General features: G+C 53.6%; 2 protein-coding genes across 2 annotated transcripts; one reads left to right on the top strand and one right to left on the bottom strand.

The window, feature by feature from the left end:
• Positions 1-2: 2 nt before the first annotated feature.
• Positions 3-2,029, top strand: SOWAHA (sosondowah ankyrin repeat domain family member A; the record flags this gene model as incomplete). The annotated part of the gene is made up of 1 exon (XM_011969304.1): positions 3-2,029. A coding segment is annotated over one exon (492 nt), but the record flags the coding sequence as incomplete, so codon positions are not given.
• A 5,657-nt stretch (positions 2,030-7,686) lies between these two features.
• On the bottom strand, positions 7,687-16,113 carry SHROOM1 (shroom family member 1). Its single transcript, XM_011969256.1, has 8 exons — positions 15,480-16,113; positions 10,099-11,115; positions 9,954-10,009; positions 9,551-9,757; positions 8,793-9,362; positions 8,566-8,707; positions 8,193-8,465; positions 7,687-8,071 (listed from the first exon to the last, which is right to left on the bottom strand). The coding sequence occupies exons 1-8, from the start codon at positions 16,056-16,058 to the stop codon at positions 7,739-7,741; spliced, it is 3,177 nt and encodes a 1,058-aa protein (XP_011824646.1). The 5' UTR covers positions 16,059-16,113; the 3' UTR covers positions 7,687-7,738.
• Between the last annotated feature and the right edge of the window lie 949 nt (positions 16,114-17,062).

Genomic DNA, 17,062 nt, shown 5'->3' with positions numbered 1-17,062 from the left:
ACACGCCGCTGCACCTGGCTGCGCTGCACGGCCACGAGGACGCCGCTGTGCTGCTGGTGGTGCGCTTGGGTGCCCAGGTGAACGTGCGTGACCACAGCGGGCGTCGCGCCTACCAGTACCTGCGGCCTGGCTCCTCGTACGCGTTGCGCCGCCTTCTTGGCGATCCAGGCCTGCGAAGCACCACGGAGCCAGACGCGACCGGTGGTGGAAGTGGCAGTCTTGCTGCCAGGCGCCCGGTGCAGGTGGCCGCCACCATCCTCAGTTCCACCACCAGTGCATTTTTGGGCGTCCTGGCCGACGACCTCATGCTCCAGGACCTGGCCCGAGGCTTGAAGAAGTCGAGCTCCTTCAGTAAGTTCTTGAGCGCGTCGCCCATGGCTCCACGTAAAAAGACAAAGATCCGCAGTGGTCTGCCAGCCTTCTCAGAAATCTCTCGTCGACCTACTCCGGGGCCTTTAGCTGGTCTAGTGCCCAGTTTGCCTCCAACAACCTGAAGGTCCCTGGGACTACCACCTGGTTGATCTATCGTGGCCTGCTCCTGGCAGTCTAAACCCGCCCAAGACTGCAGCCCAGTCAACGCCTGGAGCCGCATTCTGTTTCCAGCTTTGTCCACTGCAGCCTGTTTTACCCAGATGGGCCTGCACTTCCAGCTTCTCTCTGAAGCATGACCCATCTCCAGAGATGGGATTTGAGAAATCAGTGAGAGCTTTCTATAAAGAACTCCAGGAGACAGGCCTGAACTCTGGAGGGAACTTGAAATCCAGGGTCAAAGGTTAAGGGGCAGCAGCTGGTCTGGCCCCTGAATGCGTTCACCTGATGCCTCTGCAGCTACACAATCCCAAGCCAGAACTAGAGCAAGGGTCTGTTTAAATGTTGAAAGACGTTAGGCTGTCAGCTCTAAGATATGCGGTGGTTTTACAATTTGATGCATTTATTCTGTTTTTAAAATGAAATGAGGTAAAGCAACTTTCATAATAACCTTTTGAAATTATATTTTTCAACTTTTTAGGCAAAGTGCTTAGACATTTTTCAATTTTTTTTGCTAAATACTTTGGAATTCTATTTAAAAAATAGATGATCAAGATCTAAAGGAAATTAATCCCAACCAACAAACTTAAAAGTTTATCTACCTCATTTTAGGCAATCAAGATTCTGGAGAGTCTTGAACACAGAATAACGATTGTGACCATTATGAATGTAACTAATTTCAGTTGTACTGTGAATGCTAAATATTTGCAAACAAGTACATCCTGAAAGTAAAGGTGACTTAGAGAAAAGAGACATTTTGGCAGATACTTTTAATTTGTGATTGTCTTCATCATGAAATATAAACATGTGTTTAGTACTTGTGGGTGACTATTTTGATTTGGCATGAATACTTAATTTTAAAAATTGTGGTTTGTGAATTGCACCTTGGTGCTGTGTTTCTGAATCTGGTTTTCAAATCCAGTGGAGCCTTTCAGTGCAATAGGTGAATATTCAAAGAAAAAAAGTCATAGTATTATGACAGAAAAATAAGCGATTAAATAGTAATGGATACAATTAAGGAGCAACTATTTTATATGACTGTTCTGTACAAACAAAAAGTATGTAATATCCATTTTAAAAAAACATTTGAAAGCAGACAGCTTATTCCAAAATAGCAAATGCAGAATCTCTGCTCGGTGAGCTTGGATGAGTGGCTTAACTTCTCTGGGCCTTTGTTCCTATCTGTAAATGAGAAAGTTTGTAGATAATTGCCAAGATTTCCCAGGCTTAATACAGTGTAATTTTTTTCTGTTTTTAAAGATATGAAATCTATTTACTCAACCAATTTCTTAAATATCATATTGTGATAATGTTCTGCTTTTGCAAATTGTGTTTGCATGTCATTAGTTATATCAAATAGTTTTGTGGCACAGGGTAGTGGAGTTTCCCTCCCCACCCCCATATGTATCAGTGAAGCCTTTGAAATTATTTAAGGCAGTCTTTCATGGAATGTTTTGATTGAGCAATGAAATAAACAGTCCTCCATTTTGTTTCTGCTTGAGTGGTGATGTACTTCCCTTAAAAATCCTACAGTTTTTGCTATTGTATTTTTCTTTGCTTTGTATCTAATTTCCTTTCCTTCATTCTTCTGCCTCTTTCAAGCATTCTGTTATTGGAAGAAGTTGGATTGCTCTGCAAAGGAGTCAACCGCACATGGATATCGTAATGGAGAACTGTAGATAAATGTGGGCCCTGATGTGACCTTCCCACCTTCCTTGCCTGGAACTCTGCATAAATTATTTTAAAATGCAAATTAAATCTTCTGCCTCTGCAGAAAAATTGTGGGAGGCACAATCATAGCAATCAGAGTAGCTGACAGTCTAGAAAATAGAATAAAATACTGGAGATTTTCCATGGTAAAAGAGACGCCTGACTGAAACAGGGCCTCAGACAAAGGTCATAGACACAGGTATGACCTGCCTTGAGAAAGACAACATTTAAACCAGCAAAGTAGTAATAACAATAACTAATGTTTATTGCACACTTAAATCAGAGGAAGGTCATCTGAACTGCCAGAAGAATCTTTGTGTTTCAGAAGAGTGTGCTGCAAGCCTTCCAAGTGAAGTAAAACATTTAGCGAGAGTTTAGGATCAATATACGTAAAGTTCAGGTGTTAGAAAACACTGTTTTTCCTTGCAGGCCAAAGCTTTCTGCAACTATAAGGTAAGCCGATAGGAAATTATAGTTTCATGTGCATATGGAAAGTTTTTAAGAATCATATATCACCTAGCAGGAGGCACACCTTTAGAAGGGTATTTTCAACGCTAACAGAAAATAATTGTGAAGGCAATTTAGTGGACAAGAATTGTCACAGGGACGAAATCACTCCTTTTAATGAGGGAGAAGTTAATTGTTGATGTAGATGGTTATGAGTCATATCCATAGCAAGCTTTTAAGTAAAGTTTTACATGTCCTTTAATGGAGGTTGGAGGTTGTTCTTAAGCATGTCTCACTTACCTAATGGAGATCCAGGGTAATGCATAGACTGTATAACCTGTGCTGGTTAAGTGCCAGGCACAATTCTAAACACTTTGCAGGTATTAATCGCAAGTTTACAAGGTATGTACTATTTGTATCTTGATTTTAAAGTGAGGAAACTGAAGCCTAGAGAAGTCACAAGTAACTTGTCCAGGCCTCACAGCTAGTGAGTGGCAGAGCTGGAATAGCCTTTGGGTGCTCTTTTTCATGACACTGTCTGCTATCCTATTGCAGGAAGCAGGGTGGGCTCATCTCAGCCCTTTTTACTCATTTAGTGACCTTGGGCAAGTCACCCAGCTACCCAAACTCCATCTTCCCTGTCTATGGGACAAAAGACTTCCTGTACCTATTTCACAGGCTGTGGGGGAAGGACGAGCACATGGAATAGTGGATAGAGCCCTTTATGAACTGCAACACCAATGTGGGGTGCCGGGTTAGTTCCAGGGGGTAAATGGCTGCATCCCAAAACAAAATAGCTCTGATTTGTGGATTTGCTTTACATGATCACCATGCTTTTTGTTTGTTTTTTTCTTTTTTGAGATGGAGTCTCGCTCTGTCGCCCAGGCTGGAGTGCACTAGTGCAGTCTCAGTTCACTGCAACCTCCACCTCCCAGCTTCGAGCGATTCTCCTGCCTCAGCCTCCCAAGTAGCTGAGATTACGGGCACCACTATGCCCGGCTAATTTTTTGAATTTTTAGTAGAGACGGGACTTCGCCATATTGGTCAGGCTGGTCTCAAACTCCTGATCTTAGGTGATTCGCCTGCTTTGGCCTCCCAAAGTGCTGGGATTACAGGCGTGAGCCACCACACCCTGCCATGATCACCATTCTTTTAACATGTTAGTGATTGTATACATAACAATTGACTCTACTAGGAAAAATGTATTCCCACAAGAGGGAAATTATCCCAAATTCTGTACGTGATATCACTTTAGTTAAAATAGAAATAATGTATTTCTAAACTCACATTCCTCTAGCATCCCTACTCCCACCTTCCAGACCTAAACTACTGGTATTCAGCCACCTGAGCAGGAGTGCAGTGGCAGGATCTCGGTTCACTGCAACCTCCTCCTCCCTGGTTCAAGCGATTCTCACTTGAAACGATTTCCGTGTCTCAGATTCTCGAGTAGCTGGAATTACAGACGTGCACCACCATGCCTGGCTAATCTTTTGTTAGAGACGGGGGTTTCACCATGTTGGCCAGGCTGGTCTCGAACTCCTGAGCTCAGGCAATTCGCCCGCCTCGGCCTCCCAAAATCCCGTGATTACAGGCGTGAGTCACCCTGTATTTATAGACGCCCGGCCTATACTTAGATTCTCTTTCGCTCTCCAGATAGCCTTTTGCCTTGAACCCACCTCGCCTGTTTGGAACTGCCACACCTCCGGACTTCAACCTGTGACCTGGGTGCCTCAGGTGTGCCTGCAGGGAAGAGAAAAGAAAGCAGAGACATCGAGATCCAGAGCTCTCCTTAAAGGGGGAAAAAAAAAAAAAAAATCCTCCTCGTGGGAAGTGGGTGCTGACTTAAACATCAAAGACAACAGGTAAACGTCCATTGTGACCTTCCACTCTGTAGCTAGGCTGACAGCAACACTGAGGTCCTCAGGAATTTCCGCCTCCCGCCTTCCTGCGCCCCCAAACGCCCCTTTCACCTCTTTCTCTCTGCAGCCCTCAACCACATTTGACCTAAATTTCCTAAGCTCCTGGTTTACATGTGAATGCACAGCATGGCAATTTGTTCCAATGAGGAGCCCTGAGGTCTGCGCCAGCCGCTCTCAGGGGCACGTTTTGTGCCAAGCAGGATGTTCCAAGACAGACTGCGCGCCGGTTTGGGGCATCGCGGAACATGGCTTCCCTGTTCCGTTTCCAATTTACAGCCTGAAGGTAGAAAGTACACTGATTAAATCCACATTAGGAGGAGCAGCGGGGGCGGAAAAAGCGAGCCGGGGAGGCGGCCGCGGGGCTGCCTGTTGCCCAGCAACGATGCCAGCCGCAGCCTGCGCTCCCCAAAAGCCCGGGAGCACCGCGGCAGGCTGCCGGAAGGAGGATGGGGCAGGAACGCCGGCGGCTAAAGGAGGTGGGGGGCAGAAACCCTGATAGCCACCCATGCAACCCGCTTTCTCACCCTGGGAGACTACGCAAGGCTTTTTTTTTTTTTTTTTAATACTGATGTTCGAGATCAAAAAGTGCACTGATCAAATCCGTATTAGGAGGATATGATTTAATCAGTGTACCCTTGAAATTCCCCCACACCCCTCCCCGCGACTGCCCTGTCTCCCACTTCTCATTGGCCAGTAACTTTCCAACACAGGCCCAGTGGCAAAGACAGCCAGCCTTTCCCTGCCTGGCTGGTCAGAGTTTCCTTCTGAAAGAAGCAAAAGGCTCAGCTCCAGCTTTCCGGCTTAACAGCTCAGCGAGGCAAGTCAAAGTCCCTGTGGCTGGCCCAGAGGGCCTGGTAGCTGGAGAATCTGGATGGCGAAGCATAGGTACCAGCTTTCACCATAAGGAGGACAGTGCCCTCTGCTGGCAGTATCCTGAAGGGTCAATTCACCGGGCTTCTGGTCCCCGCAAAGTCTTGGTCTGTGGTGCTGATACAGAACAAATATGGTGAGCTCATTCTTGCCCTCTGGAGAAATAACGATATGGAAGGGAGAAAAACTGGGGCAAGAAGACCGAGGGAAGATAGAAGGTCCATTGCAGGAAGTGTGGCCTTATTTTGGGGGTTCTCCTGATCTGGCAAGGACGAGCACAAAAGCCTCATATTTATTTCCCCATGGAAAAACCCAGCACACAACCAAAGTCCAGTTTAATGGGAAGATGGCAGATGCCCCTACTCCCGCCCCCGTGCTCCCCACGCCCAGCCGGGCTGGGGGTGCTTTGTTTGAAATACACAATTCCCATTGGCTTAATGGTTATGTTGGCTGTGTTTCTTTTTTTTTTTTTTTTCTTTTTCTTTTTTTTTTTTTTTGAGATGGTGGTCTCACTCTGTCACCCAGGCTAGAGTGCTGGAGTGTGTTGGCACAATCTCGGCTCACTGCAACCTTCGCCTCCCAGACTCGTGATCCTCCTACTTCAGCCTCCCAAATAGCTGTTTCTAAGAATACCACAATGGAATAATGCAATAGGGTCCGTACAGGGCAAAAGGCAGAAATTAGTTGCTTCCATCCAGAACATGTCTCTGGGTGTGTTTGCTAGGCTGAAGACCTTGGAGCAGAGGCCCTGCCCACTGTGTTCAAAGGGGCAAAGCAAAGCATAATGTTAGAACCCGCAAAGGCCTCAGTAGGAGCCCCATGTGTTTTTTATAAAAAGGCATAATGTGAGCATTGTTCTGTGCTCAATAGCACAACTGTTATAACAAACGCTTTTGGTATGAATATGACCATTTAAAATCCCCAACCAGTTGCACTTGATGACAATATGCATCAGAAAACAAGCCCAGGAGCAGAGATTTCTCACTTGGGGGTCAGTTGGATTTAAATGCACATAAACATGCCATTTAATGTGCCCAACTTCCAAAAATACACTGAATATTTGTGGAACAATGTTCTTGGCCCCAGCATTTGTAGCTACAAAGGCTGAAGCAGATTTTAACGTGTATATCTGAGAACCTAACTTTGATTCTATATACATGGGGTGGATGCACAAATTGAGGAGTTCTATGTGTCATACCACTCCAGCCCCTAACTTCCCACTACCAACCATGGCCCACCTTCAGATTACAACCACTGCTATGTCTCCAGGTCCTTAGTCCCAGCATGGAAGATCTTGAGGTCTCCCACCCCTCACCTTCAGCTCCCACCCTTGACTGCCTGCCTCAGGCCTGGCTAACCCAGTGGGGTCTCTGAAAGAGAGGAGGATAAACAGTGTTGATAACATAACTGGAAGAAGACAGTGCTTTCTGGGTCTTGGCGCCGGGCGCCACGTGGTCCTTCAGCTCCTTGGCGTCCTCCTCCTGCCGCTGCAGTAGCCGGAACATTCGTCCCCGGATGTTCAAGTATACTGAATATTTGTCAGGGCATTTAGGCAGCAGAGCATCTGAGCCCATTTCAGTAGCTTGAGTCCTGAAAGGAGATAGGACTCCTACTTTCACTACTGAAGCTGGGATGTTGGCTAGAAACCAGCTACGGAATCCGAACTCAGCCAATCAGACCTAGGCCTTTGTGGCTGTGACACAGTCACTGGAACAGTTAGGAAATATTGGTGACAGTGGAGCTGAAAACCCAGTATTCCCCTGGTCCCTCCTGTTTTCAAGCCAGGTTCTCCAGGCTAACTAGACATTGGCAGGGTTGACTGATATTCCGCCAGCAAATCCCTATTCTGCTGTAGTCAGCCAGGGCTGGTGACTGTGTAAACAAGACCCCTCTCACTCCTCCCACAGCTGTGCTGAAGGTGACACACACACTTCTCTTAACAATTTTTATTGAAGAAAAAATAGGCTGTTTTGCACCTTAAGTGCTCCTCTATCTTCTCTCCTCCCTCCAGCCAACCCCTGCCAGCCCCACACTCTCATCACAAAATGGGGGAACACTGCAGTTTTTAAGATCCATAAATTAATTACCAAATAAGCCGTAAGACCTGGGCGAGGCCACATGAGAACACTTTGGAGGAGTATCTTAGAGAGGCCTGGCCTGGGTCCTCCCCAATCCCTCAAGGGAAAAGCAGAGAATAAATCAGCATCACCTCACTTATGTGGGTGAGAGGTAGAGGCGATGCTCCCCACCCTCTCCACCTATAACTAGGTAAGGAGAAGAGGGAAGGGCGGCTGAACTGGAGGACAGGTCCCTGGGGGCCGGGCTGGGCTGGGAGACGGGGGATGATGACCAAGGTCGTCCCTGATGGCGTCCAGTTGGTCCTGAAGGAGGCGGATGCGCTCGTCCAGGCTGCGCTGCTGGGCCAGGACGGCGGCCTTGCCGGCCAGCAGGGCGCAATAGGCGCGCAGCTCCTCCACGGGCAGAGCTCGCACCAGCACCTCCCGCACCGCCCGCTCGCGCCGCGCCACGTGGTCCTTCAGCTCCTTGGCGTCCTCCTCCTGCCGCTGCAGTAGCCGGAGGCGCTGCAGCAGGGAGGCCTGGAGCCGTAGGAAGAGGAGTCGTGAGCCAGACGAGGGCGCCGCCGCTCCCGGAATGGTTCCAGCTGGAGACAGCAGGCCCCTGGCTGCCCTACTCCCTTGCAACCTGAATCCCTTTTACCTGCTCATCAGGGTCGCTGGCTGAGGCCGCCCGGGCCAGGGCGCGGCGCACGCGCGCCAGGCGACTGCCCAGCAGCAGCAGGAGGCCAAGCACGCGCTCTAGGTCGGCCATGAACCGGCTGAATCGCTCCAGCTCCCGAGGGGCACAGGCCTGGCGCACTGCAGCCTCCAGAGCCGCTTGGCGCCTGGCCCACGCTTGGGCCTCCCCCTGCAGCCGCTCCTGCTCCGTGTGAAGGTCCTGAAGCATCTTTTGGAGGAGGGCGGCCAGCTCCACCTGCAGGGAAGGCTCAAGGCTGGGGCCAGGCTCACGACTTCTCTGTCCAGGCTCTGGGCTTCTACCCACCCCCAGCCTCCACCAGCCCCTCTCCACTCACTTTCTTGCCCTGGATGCTGTTGTTTGGTGCAAGGAGCCCCTGGCCACATGGCTGGTCAGGCACAGGGTGGGTGGCATGGTTTTCAAGCCTTGTCTCCTCCTGAGGAGCTGGCAGGAGCTGGGTGAAGCTGAACTGATAGGACCTGGGAACAAAGCCAGAGCTCCCTGGGTTTCCTGTCCCCGACTTCAGGGGCTCAGCGTCCAGAATCCCTGGTACCCCTCACTCACCCTGGCTCAAAAGTACTGGCAGCCTCCTCTCCAGCCTCCCCACAGGCAGGCAGCATTGCAGCCCGGACCTCTGCTAAAGGAATCAGCCCATCCAGCAGGCCCAGGGGTGGCTCTGGGCTGGGCTGGGAAGCAAGAGGGTCAAGTAGAGAGGGATCTAACCTGGCCAGCTCCTGAACCAGTTCCCCGAGGCACTGACTGGGCCATGGGGGCCTGGAACCAGGCTGGCCAGTGCCCCTATCCAGGGCAGTTTTGTGAGGGGGACCTGGAGTATCATTGCCTGAAAGTCTCAAGGCATCAACTGGGAGAGGTTTGAGGAGGTCACTCTCTGCAGCTGTAGGAGGATTGGTGGTCAGTCCAGTGGGGTCAACAGTTGAGATGTTATCATTTGCAGTCCCAGTGGGGATGTGGCTTGTGGGCCTGGAAATACCTACAGAACCATTCACCACCTGCCAGCAGTCATCTGCCCCTGCAGTTCCTGGACACTCATGGAGCAGGTACTCTGGAGGGACTGCAGCCTGGCCAGTTCTTTGGCCTAAGCCAGTTCCATACTGCTGGTCAGAGGCATGGACACTGGAAGCAGAAAAGACACTGAATCAGAAAAAGCTCCAGCCACAAACAAATGGTGTCCTCCAAGGGCCATCTGTCCCTGCCCCCATCACCTGGACTCCCAGGCTCCAGCTAGGAGAGCATACCCCTCTAGCGTTCTGTAGATGTGTCAGGGGGGTGCCTCATGATGCTTGGAAGCGAGAGGGAATTACCTGGCTGGGGGCCCCTGGGAGGCATGGGGGTCTGGTGGTGATCTCATTCTGACCAGCGGGGCCTCTTCTAGGAACACTTCATCAGGAAGGGAGGGGAGCCGGGCATGCACAATGCAGGTCTCTGAGACCCTCTGCTCACCATCAGCAGGGCTGCTCTGGGGTACCTCTGCAGGATACACCACCGCAGCCTCCTTCTGAGGCAAGAACCTGGAGGCAGGGACCCCGCAGTTACCACAGTGAAAGGAAGGAAGCTCTCGGTGTTGCACCAGGGAGACAGTAGGGTGTTTGCAAAAGAACCAGAAGGCTCAGACTGAGGTTAGGTAGGAAGCCCTTTCATTTTTTGGGCAAAAGCTATGCAAGCTGCCTCCCCCCAACTTGGTCCAGAGTGGTCTGTGTCTCTCACCTGGAAAATTTGGTCTGAAACAATGGTCTGGGGGTTTCTGCTCCTTGGGGAACAGCCTGGAAGGGTGAACAGTCGACTGAAATGTGGCTCAAGTTTTGTTTCCCAGATGCTTCCCCTACCATCCTGCATTTCCTGACTTCCATACCTGGACAATGGGTATGGTCCCTTCTGATCCTCCCCAGGAACCCAACACTTCGCCCGAAGCGCTCCGACTCCGACTGGCGGGCCCGTAGGCATCACCAAGCTTCAAGGACCCGGAGTCTGGGTCTGTCGAGCCTTGGGGCTGCGTCTCTGGCAGCCATCCGACCTGGTGATCAAACTTAGCCAGCGCCGGATGCTGGAACTCCAAGGGCTCAGGTCCCGGGAGGCCAGAGCTGCAGCAGGCCTCAGCCAGGCATTCCCCCGCCGGCCCACCGCCCCGACCCACACTATCCAGCTTTCCTGGCTCCAAGAAGCACCATTTCCGCTGCTGGTTGGCTAGGGGACCCCGGCCGGCAGTTCCTGGCGCGGGAGCCCGGGACCGCGCCGGCTCCCCCTCCCCGCCCGGGTGGCTGAGCGAGGCCGAGCGCGGGTGAGTCGCCGGGGGCCGCGCTGGGACAGTGGGTCGCAAGCGGGCAGGCAGGCTCATGCGAAGCTCCTTGCGCTGGAACGACGTCGCCCGTAGCACTCGCCGCTGCGCGCCCTGCAGCCGCTGGCGGTAGGCAGCCCTCGAGGCCGGCGGGCTGGGCGGCTCGGCATCCCGCGTCGCGGCCTTCGCCTCCGCAGCCAGCGCGTACAGCAGCGGGGTGGCCTGCCTGTTCAGTGGCCCCAGGGTCCCCGGGACTTCTGGTGGCTGCGGCCCACTGTGGGCGGCGACCGCGGGCCGAGCCCGAGGGGATGTAGAAAGGGCAGCGTCGGGCGGGGCGGGGCCCAGGCCGCCACAAACCACGCGCACGTAGTCCCAGTCTAGGTAAGGAAGGAGGTCTGTCCCCGGCGATGGCGTGCGCGGCTCGGGGCCGCTGGAGGCTGCGGAGAAAGAGCTGTAGGCCGAGTCCCCGCGCATGGACAGATGCCGCAGGTCCAGGCCGCTAGTGGACGAGGCCGGAGAGGCGCGGTTGCCCCCAGGACCCAGCGCCTCCATGGCTCCGCAGATGAGTGCTGAGGCTGGCTGGCTGCGTAGGTCCTGGGAAAACACAGATGTGGTGCTGGGTGAGGAGCACTGGGTGAGGGCTGGGACAGCCTGCTGGCCCTGCCATCACGGACGGCCAGACGCTTACACTTCCTCTCCCTGGTCACACCGTCACAAGCGCTGGCGTTCCCCAGTTTTTGGCAGAGTCACCTTGGGATCAGAGGTGGCAGAAGAAGTAGGACCAGTCCCAGGGAGCACCTCTGAAGGTTGGGGGCCCAACTCAGGGGAAGGAATTGGGACCAGCTCATTCCCTGCCGGGCTCCCCTTGCCCACAAGCAGCCTTTACCCTGAGACCTCCTGGAATGCTGAGAAGGTACCCATGTTCCTTTCCTCCCCAACCCTGTTCCACCCAGGCTGCTTCCTGGCCGCTCTGTTGGCTTCTTTATGTGATCTTTCCCTGATAAACAATGGTCAAGAACACTCTTGAGACCTCAGGGGAGCTAAGAAAGAAGGGGTGGGGGAAGAGCCAGGGCAAGGGGCAGAGGCGGCTTCACAGCCTTCATCCCTCCCTCTGTGCCTGTTATGTTCCAGGTGCTTTATATAAATATTTATTTTGATCATCACAACTGCTGTCTGCATTTTACAGACGAGGACAATGAGGTTTTGAGGGGGGAAATGATTTGTCCAGGGCCACACAGCTGGGAAGTGGCAGAAACCTGCCTGGAATCCAGGCCTGCGTCCACGCTCACTGCAGCCAGAATCAATTTCCTAGAAGCAAGCCTCCTGAAAGGCAGTTTACCATCCCTCCTGCCCTGGCAATAGCCTGAATCCTCCAAGGAAGCCCACACTCCACTACGGGAAAGTCACCCCTACCTCCCCACACACTATTGGCAGATTCCAAAATAATTTGGTCCCTACTTCTCAGACTCTGCCTTTTGTTTATGAATGATGGGCTGACCCCCATCTCTGCCCTGCTTCTATTCTTGCTTCTCCTGTAGGACTCAGCTTAGAGGTCTCCTCACCTTTTGGGACCCCTGCAGTGTGCGGAGCTGCCCCCATCACCCCACACTGTCCCTGTTGGCTTGCTTCTGATTCCCTCCTCCCATTCCCACCGGAGCTTACTGAGGACAGGCCCTGCTCTTCTTCATTGCTGCACTCTCAGTGCCCAGCAGAGTCCCTGGCATATAGTCAATGTTAAACAAATATTTGGGCTGAGTGCGGTGGCTCACACTTGTAATCCCAGCACTTTGAGAGGCCGAGGTGAGTGGATCACTAGGTTAAGAGATCAAGACCATCCTGGCCAACATGGTGAAACCCCGTCTCTACTAAAAATACCAAAAATTAGCTGGGCGTGGTTGTGCATGCCTGTAGTCCCAGCTACTTGGGAGGCTGAGGCAGGAGAATTGCTTGAACCTGGGAGGCGGAGGTTGTAGTGAGCCAAGATCGCACCACTGCACTCCAGCCTGGCAACAGAGTGCGACTCCGTCTCAAAACAAAACAAAACAAAACCCCAAATATTTGCTGAATGTCAAGGGAAATAACAGATTTGCAGGGACTAGATATAGGGGTAGCCTTGGTGGAGAAAGAAGAGAGCTCCTTAGCTTCTGCACACCCTTCTTCCCTCCCTATTAGTCTTTTCTGGGGAAGAGGACAGAATGGGTGAAGCACTTGCCACCATAGACACTGGCCAGGTTCCTCATGCAATATGAGGTACAAACAGAGCAGGCAAGCACAGCTTGGGGCAGGTCTGACCAGAAATCGATCCCTTCTGGTCCTGGGATGGGGATCAAGGGTAAGAGTTGAGTGGGTGTGCCTGGGTCAGGGTAAGAGCAATTTTGAGGCTTGGGAAAGGGCAATGTTGAGGCTTGGGGCTCCCTATGAACTATGGAGACTTTGGGGGGCTGGCCTGCATTCTCTGAGCTGCTTGGTAGGGAATGCAGAGTAGGGTGATTTGTGGCTAGGCTGAGGACCAAAAAGCAGGCTTATCTGAGCCTCCTAGACACTATTTGGAGCTCAGAGTCACCCTCCATCCACATCCCTGAGGCCCAGGATGTTACAGATTGCTGGTTAGGGCAAGTACAGGGGTTAGTAGTAGGAGGATATGGTGTTTCCTAAAAGGGAAAGGCAGTACCTACAACATTCCCAGGAGAGGATCTCAGCAGACCTAGGACCAGAACATCTTGATGTCACCCACCTGGGGGCATCTGTATATGCCTACTAAGCCCAGGAAGTTAGCCCTCACACTTAGGGTTGGGGACCTCTTTTGCAAAGTATTTCCACTCTAAACTTTAGGAGGACGAGAAACTACTCTGAGTAGCAGCTCCTGGGAGGACAGTCACCTCATCTAGGAAGCCCACCCGACTGCTCAGACATTATTAGCCCTTTCTCCTCCTACTCTTTCTGAGTTCAGCTTGGGAGCACTAGCTTATGCCACCCATCATGCCCATTTTGGCTTCCTGCAGGTCTTGAAAAAAGAGGTCTTGAAAATCGATGAAAATCTATCTTATTTGTGAGTTACTGTGTTAAAGGATTCTGAATTCAGCAAATAAAAACAGCTTGAATGGGTGATAAAAATGTGTCTACACATCTGTTTCCTTATTGACTCCAACTTGCTGAAGATGCTTTTGCATCGGTGGTCCTATTAGGTTGATGTTCATGCAGGCTGCTCACAGTGTGTCCTTTGCAGAACCTACCATGCTGAGAGGGCCCAGCTGCTTTGGTGTGTTTTGGGGGGTGGGGGTGGGGGGCTCGGCACAAAACCACAAGGCATTTGCCTCTTGCAGTCCAGCCAGCCCCTGTGGCTGGGGGTAGCCCTATCTTAGGGGTCCCCACCTCAGTGGCAGTGGCACCGTGGGCTGGGCTGCCAAGCCTGTGCCTGCTGTTGAAAGGGAGTCCAGGGAAGAAGCTCTGCGGGCATTTTGCCAAGCCTCTCCAGAGCAGAGGAGCAGCATGGACTCCCCGCTAGAAAGCCACCAGATTGGAGTCCTGGGAGGGGGAGTTGGGGTGGGTATTTGATGTATACTTATCACCTGAATGAAGGAGTCAGAGAGGAAGAGGAGACAAAGATGAGTTTGGCCTTCAAAGCTAGGGTCTGGCAGGTGGAGGCACCATTCTGAAAGGAGGAGCTGGGGCTGGGGAATGGTCAAGGGGGCCAGTGCTCCTTCAGTCTGGGCTTAATGGTGTCTGTGACAAGTCTGGCAGCAGTTGGGATGTAGCTCTGGAGTTCAGCAGGGGAGGGTGGACCAGGCAAGACCCAGTTTTTTAGTTAGAGGTTACTGGGGAAATAGCTGAAGACAGTTTCTGGTGGATAAAATCACACCAAGGCAATGGGAACAGATCCAGGTAAGGCGACCGAGGAGGCACAGGAGAACGGACAGCCTCAAATACAACGAATAATCAGGATTTGGATCATACCTCCCTCAAGGCCACCTCACATCTGACTTCTCTGTGGAGGGGCTGTCCAGGTCGCCCCTCCTGACGGGTCCTCCCCTCAGTACTGGGCTCACTGTGTAGGCGCTGTCTCCCTCTCAGACTGAGTTCCTGGGTCCTGGACCACGTCTCAAACCCCAGTACCCGCGGCTAGGTCTGGCTAGGCGGACGTTCTGGGAAGTTCACTGGCTCTCCCTGTTCCCAGCGTCCTCCTATTCTCCAGCCTGTTAGCGCTGACAGCGCACCCCACGCAGTATCCGCGCTCCGAGTGTGCGGCTGGTTTACAGGCTCATCGGTCGCTGCACCCCAGATGCAGAGTCTCCGGAGACCCGAGCTCTGTGCCATGCACAGGAAATGCAGGAAGCTGGCGACAAGCGGGGAGAGTCGGCCGCGGACGTGGACAAGACCCGGTTACCTGGGGTTCAAGCTCTGGGAGCCTAGGCACGGCAGGGAGAGACGCGCAGGCCCTCGCGGCCGCAGGGGGCAGCAGAGACACGCGGAGCTGCGCGACAGCCGATGGCCGCAGCCCCGCGCAGTTCTCGGCCTTTCTCGTTGGGTTCACCGTTGGGGAAGGATCGCGCGCAGAGCACAGCACGAGCCCGGGAGGGAAGGACTCGGCTTCTCCAGATGCTTGGCGACAAAGGGCAGGAGCGGAGGGTGGCGGAGGAAGACCGCGCTGCACGCTGGGGCCACATGCGACGACCCCGCAGGCTTACGCGGCACCCCCGGCGGCGCCCCTGATCCACGCCGCCAGTGTCTCCGCCCCACAGCTCTGCAGCTGGGAGAGGCGCGCTAGGGTCCGACTCCACGCGAGCAACCCGACGCGCGCCGAGCCTGACACGTCCCGACCGAAGACGCCCGGGATGCCTCGCGACCACCGCCTTGCCACCCGCTCCTCAACTGGTCCGTCCGCAGCCCTGCTGGCCTCCCCAGGGAAGCGGGTCCCGCCGCCCACTCCCCGCTCCCGCGCCCCCGCCCCCGCCGCGTACCTGAGGCTCCAGCCGAGACGAGCTCCTGGGCACTCGCGGCCGCTCGGTGACATCAGAGCCCCGGGCTCCGACTCCGACCCCACCTCCAGGCTCCGGCTGCGGCCGGAGGGGAGGCGCCACGTCCGGCCGAGGGGGCGGGAGCCGCCGCCTCTCGGTAGCGTCCGCGGGCCGACCCAGTTCCAGGCCTGAGAAGTGGACAGTGCGTTCCCGCGCGGGGTGGCCTCTTGCCCTAGGCCGGAGAAACCTGAGCGAGGGGTTGGGAGGGCGACTACCGCGACCGCCCACCGGCCTCCAGCGCATCCTCAGCGCCCGTGATGCTGAGGGGGCCGGGTCCCTGGGGGCCTGACACCTCCCTCGGTAGGGAGGTCCGGGGCGGGCCCTCAGTTGCCTGACTGCTACCCGCTTTCCTCTCCGAGCCCAGCCAAGAAAACAGAGCTGCCAGGGCCTCGTGCCTCCCACCTGCTGAGTAACTCGCCCCTTGATCAACTCTTTCCCCAGACCCCCATTTCCAAAACGCTTCCAGCTCTTTGACTCCCACCATGGACTCTTGTGTCCTGTTCCTGTCCCATTTCTTTCCATTTCTCCCACTACCCCGCATGGTCGGGGCCCTCCAGCCTGCTACCAGGGTTGGCGGTGGGGGGCGGAGCACGGGGAAGGCCCTGTACTTGTGTGCACCTTAGCTGTCCTGAGTGGGTCCTTAGGGAGCTGGACATATGCATACCCACTAAGGCTGGACGCTGGCGCTCGAGGCCCTCACCTTCCAGGATCTCCATTTTCCAAAGAACTCTCTGCCTGCACCTGCCACTGAGCTCTCCTTGCTGTGTCCTCAGGCTCCCCCCTGCTCCTACTTTCCAAACTCTGTCCTATGAATACCACTCTGCCAAGAAATGCTCCGTTCCTGAGAGGGGCTGGGGGCCCTTTGCTGAGCCTCTCCGGCTCTCAGGTCTCTGCCTTTGTTTGTCCTCCGCTGCCCTCCCCCTTCCACAGGATCAGCAGGGCTGGGCTCAGAGGCTGTGTCCTCCCATGGTAGTATCCTTGGCAAATAAAGGTTTATTGGTGTTAATAACCAGGACTCTGAACTCTGGCCAAGAGTCAAGGTTGCCACTTCCTAGGGACACTGGGAGCCTGAGGAACTCTTGGGTCTTCTGGGGGTTGGAGGCAGGAGACACCTGAGCCCGACTTCTGAGAGTGGTGCCCTCTGGGCCCTGCTCCTTCTTCAACACCATTGGGACTCAGGCATCAGCTTCAACTGGAGCTCTAGGCTTTGAGACAGTGCCTCAGAACCTTTTGGCTTTGAAAGACTTTTGTTGTGTGTTTTGTTTTTTTGAGACAGAGTCTCCCTCTGTCGCCCAGGCTGGAGTGCAGTGGCCCAATCTCAGCTCACTGAAACCTCCACCTCCTGGGGTCAAGCAATTTTCCCTGCCTCAGCCTACATACTTATATTTCTTGAAAACTATGGGGACACAGTGTCCAGAACAATACTATTAACCCACTCCACCCACCTACCCCTCACCTCTTGCACACACTATAGCAACTCTCTGCTTTGGGACCGTGGGGACACAGTCCAGAGCGATTCTTATTAG

Source organism: Mandrillus leucophaeus, unplaced genomic scaffold (assembly GCF_000951045.1).
Source record: "Mandrillus leucophaeus isolate KB7577 unplaced genomic scaffold, Mleu.le_1.0 Scaffold88, whole genome shotgun sequence".
NCBI lineage: Eukaryota > Metazoa > Chordata > Mammalia > Primates > Cercopithecidae > Mandrillus > Mandrillus leucophaeus.
Note: the sequence above shows the minus strand (reverse complement) of the source record. Positions and strands in the feature narration are given on the sequence as shown.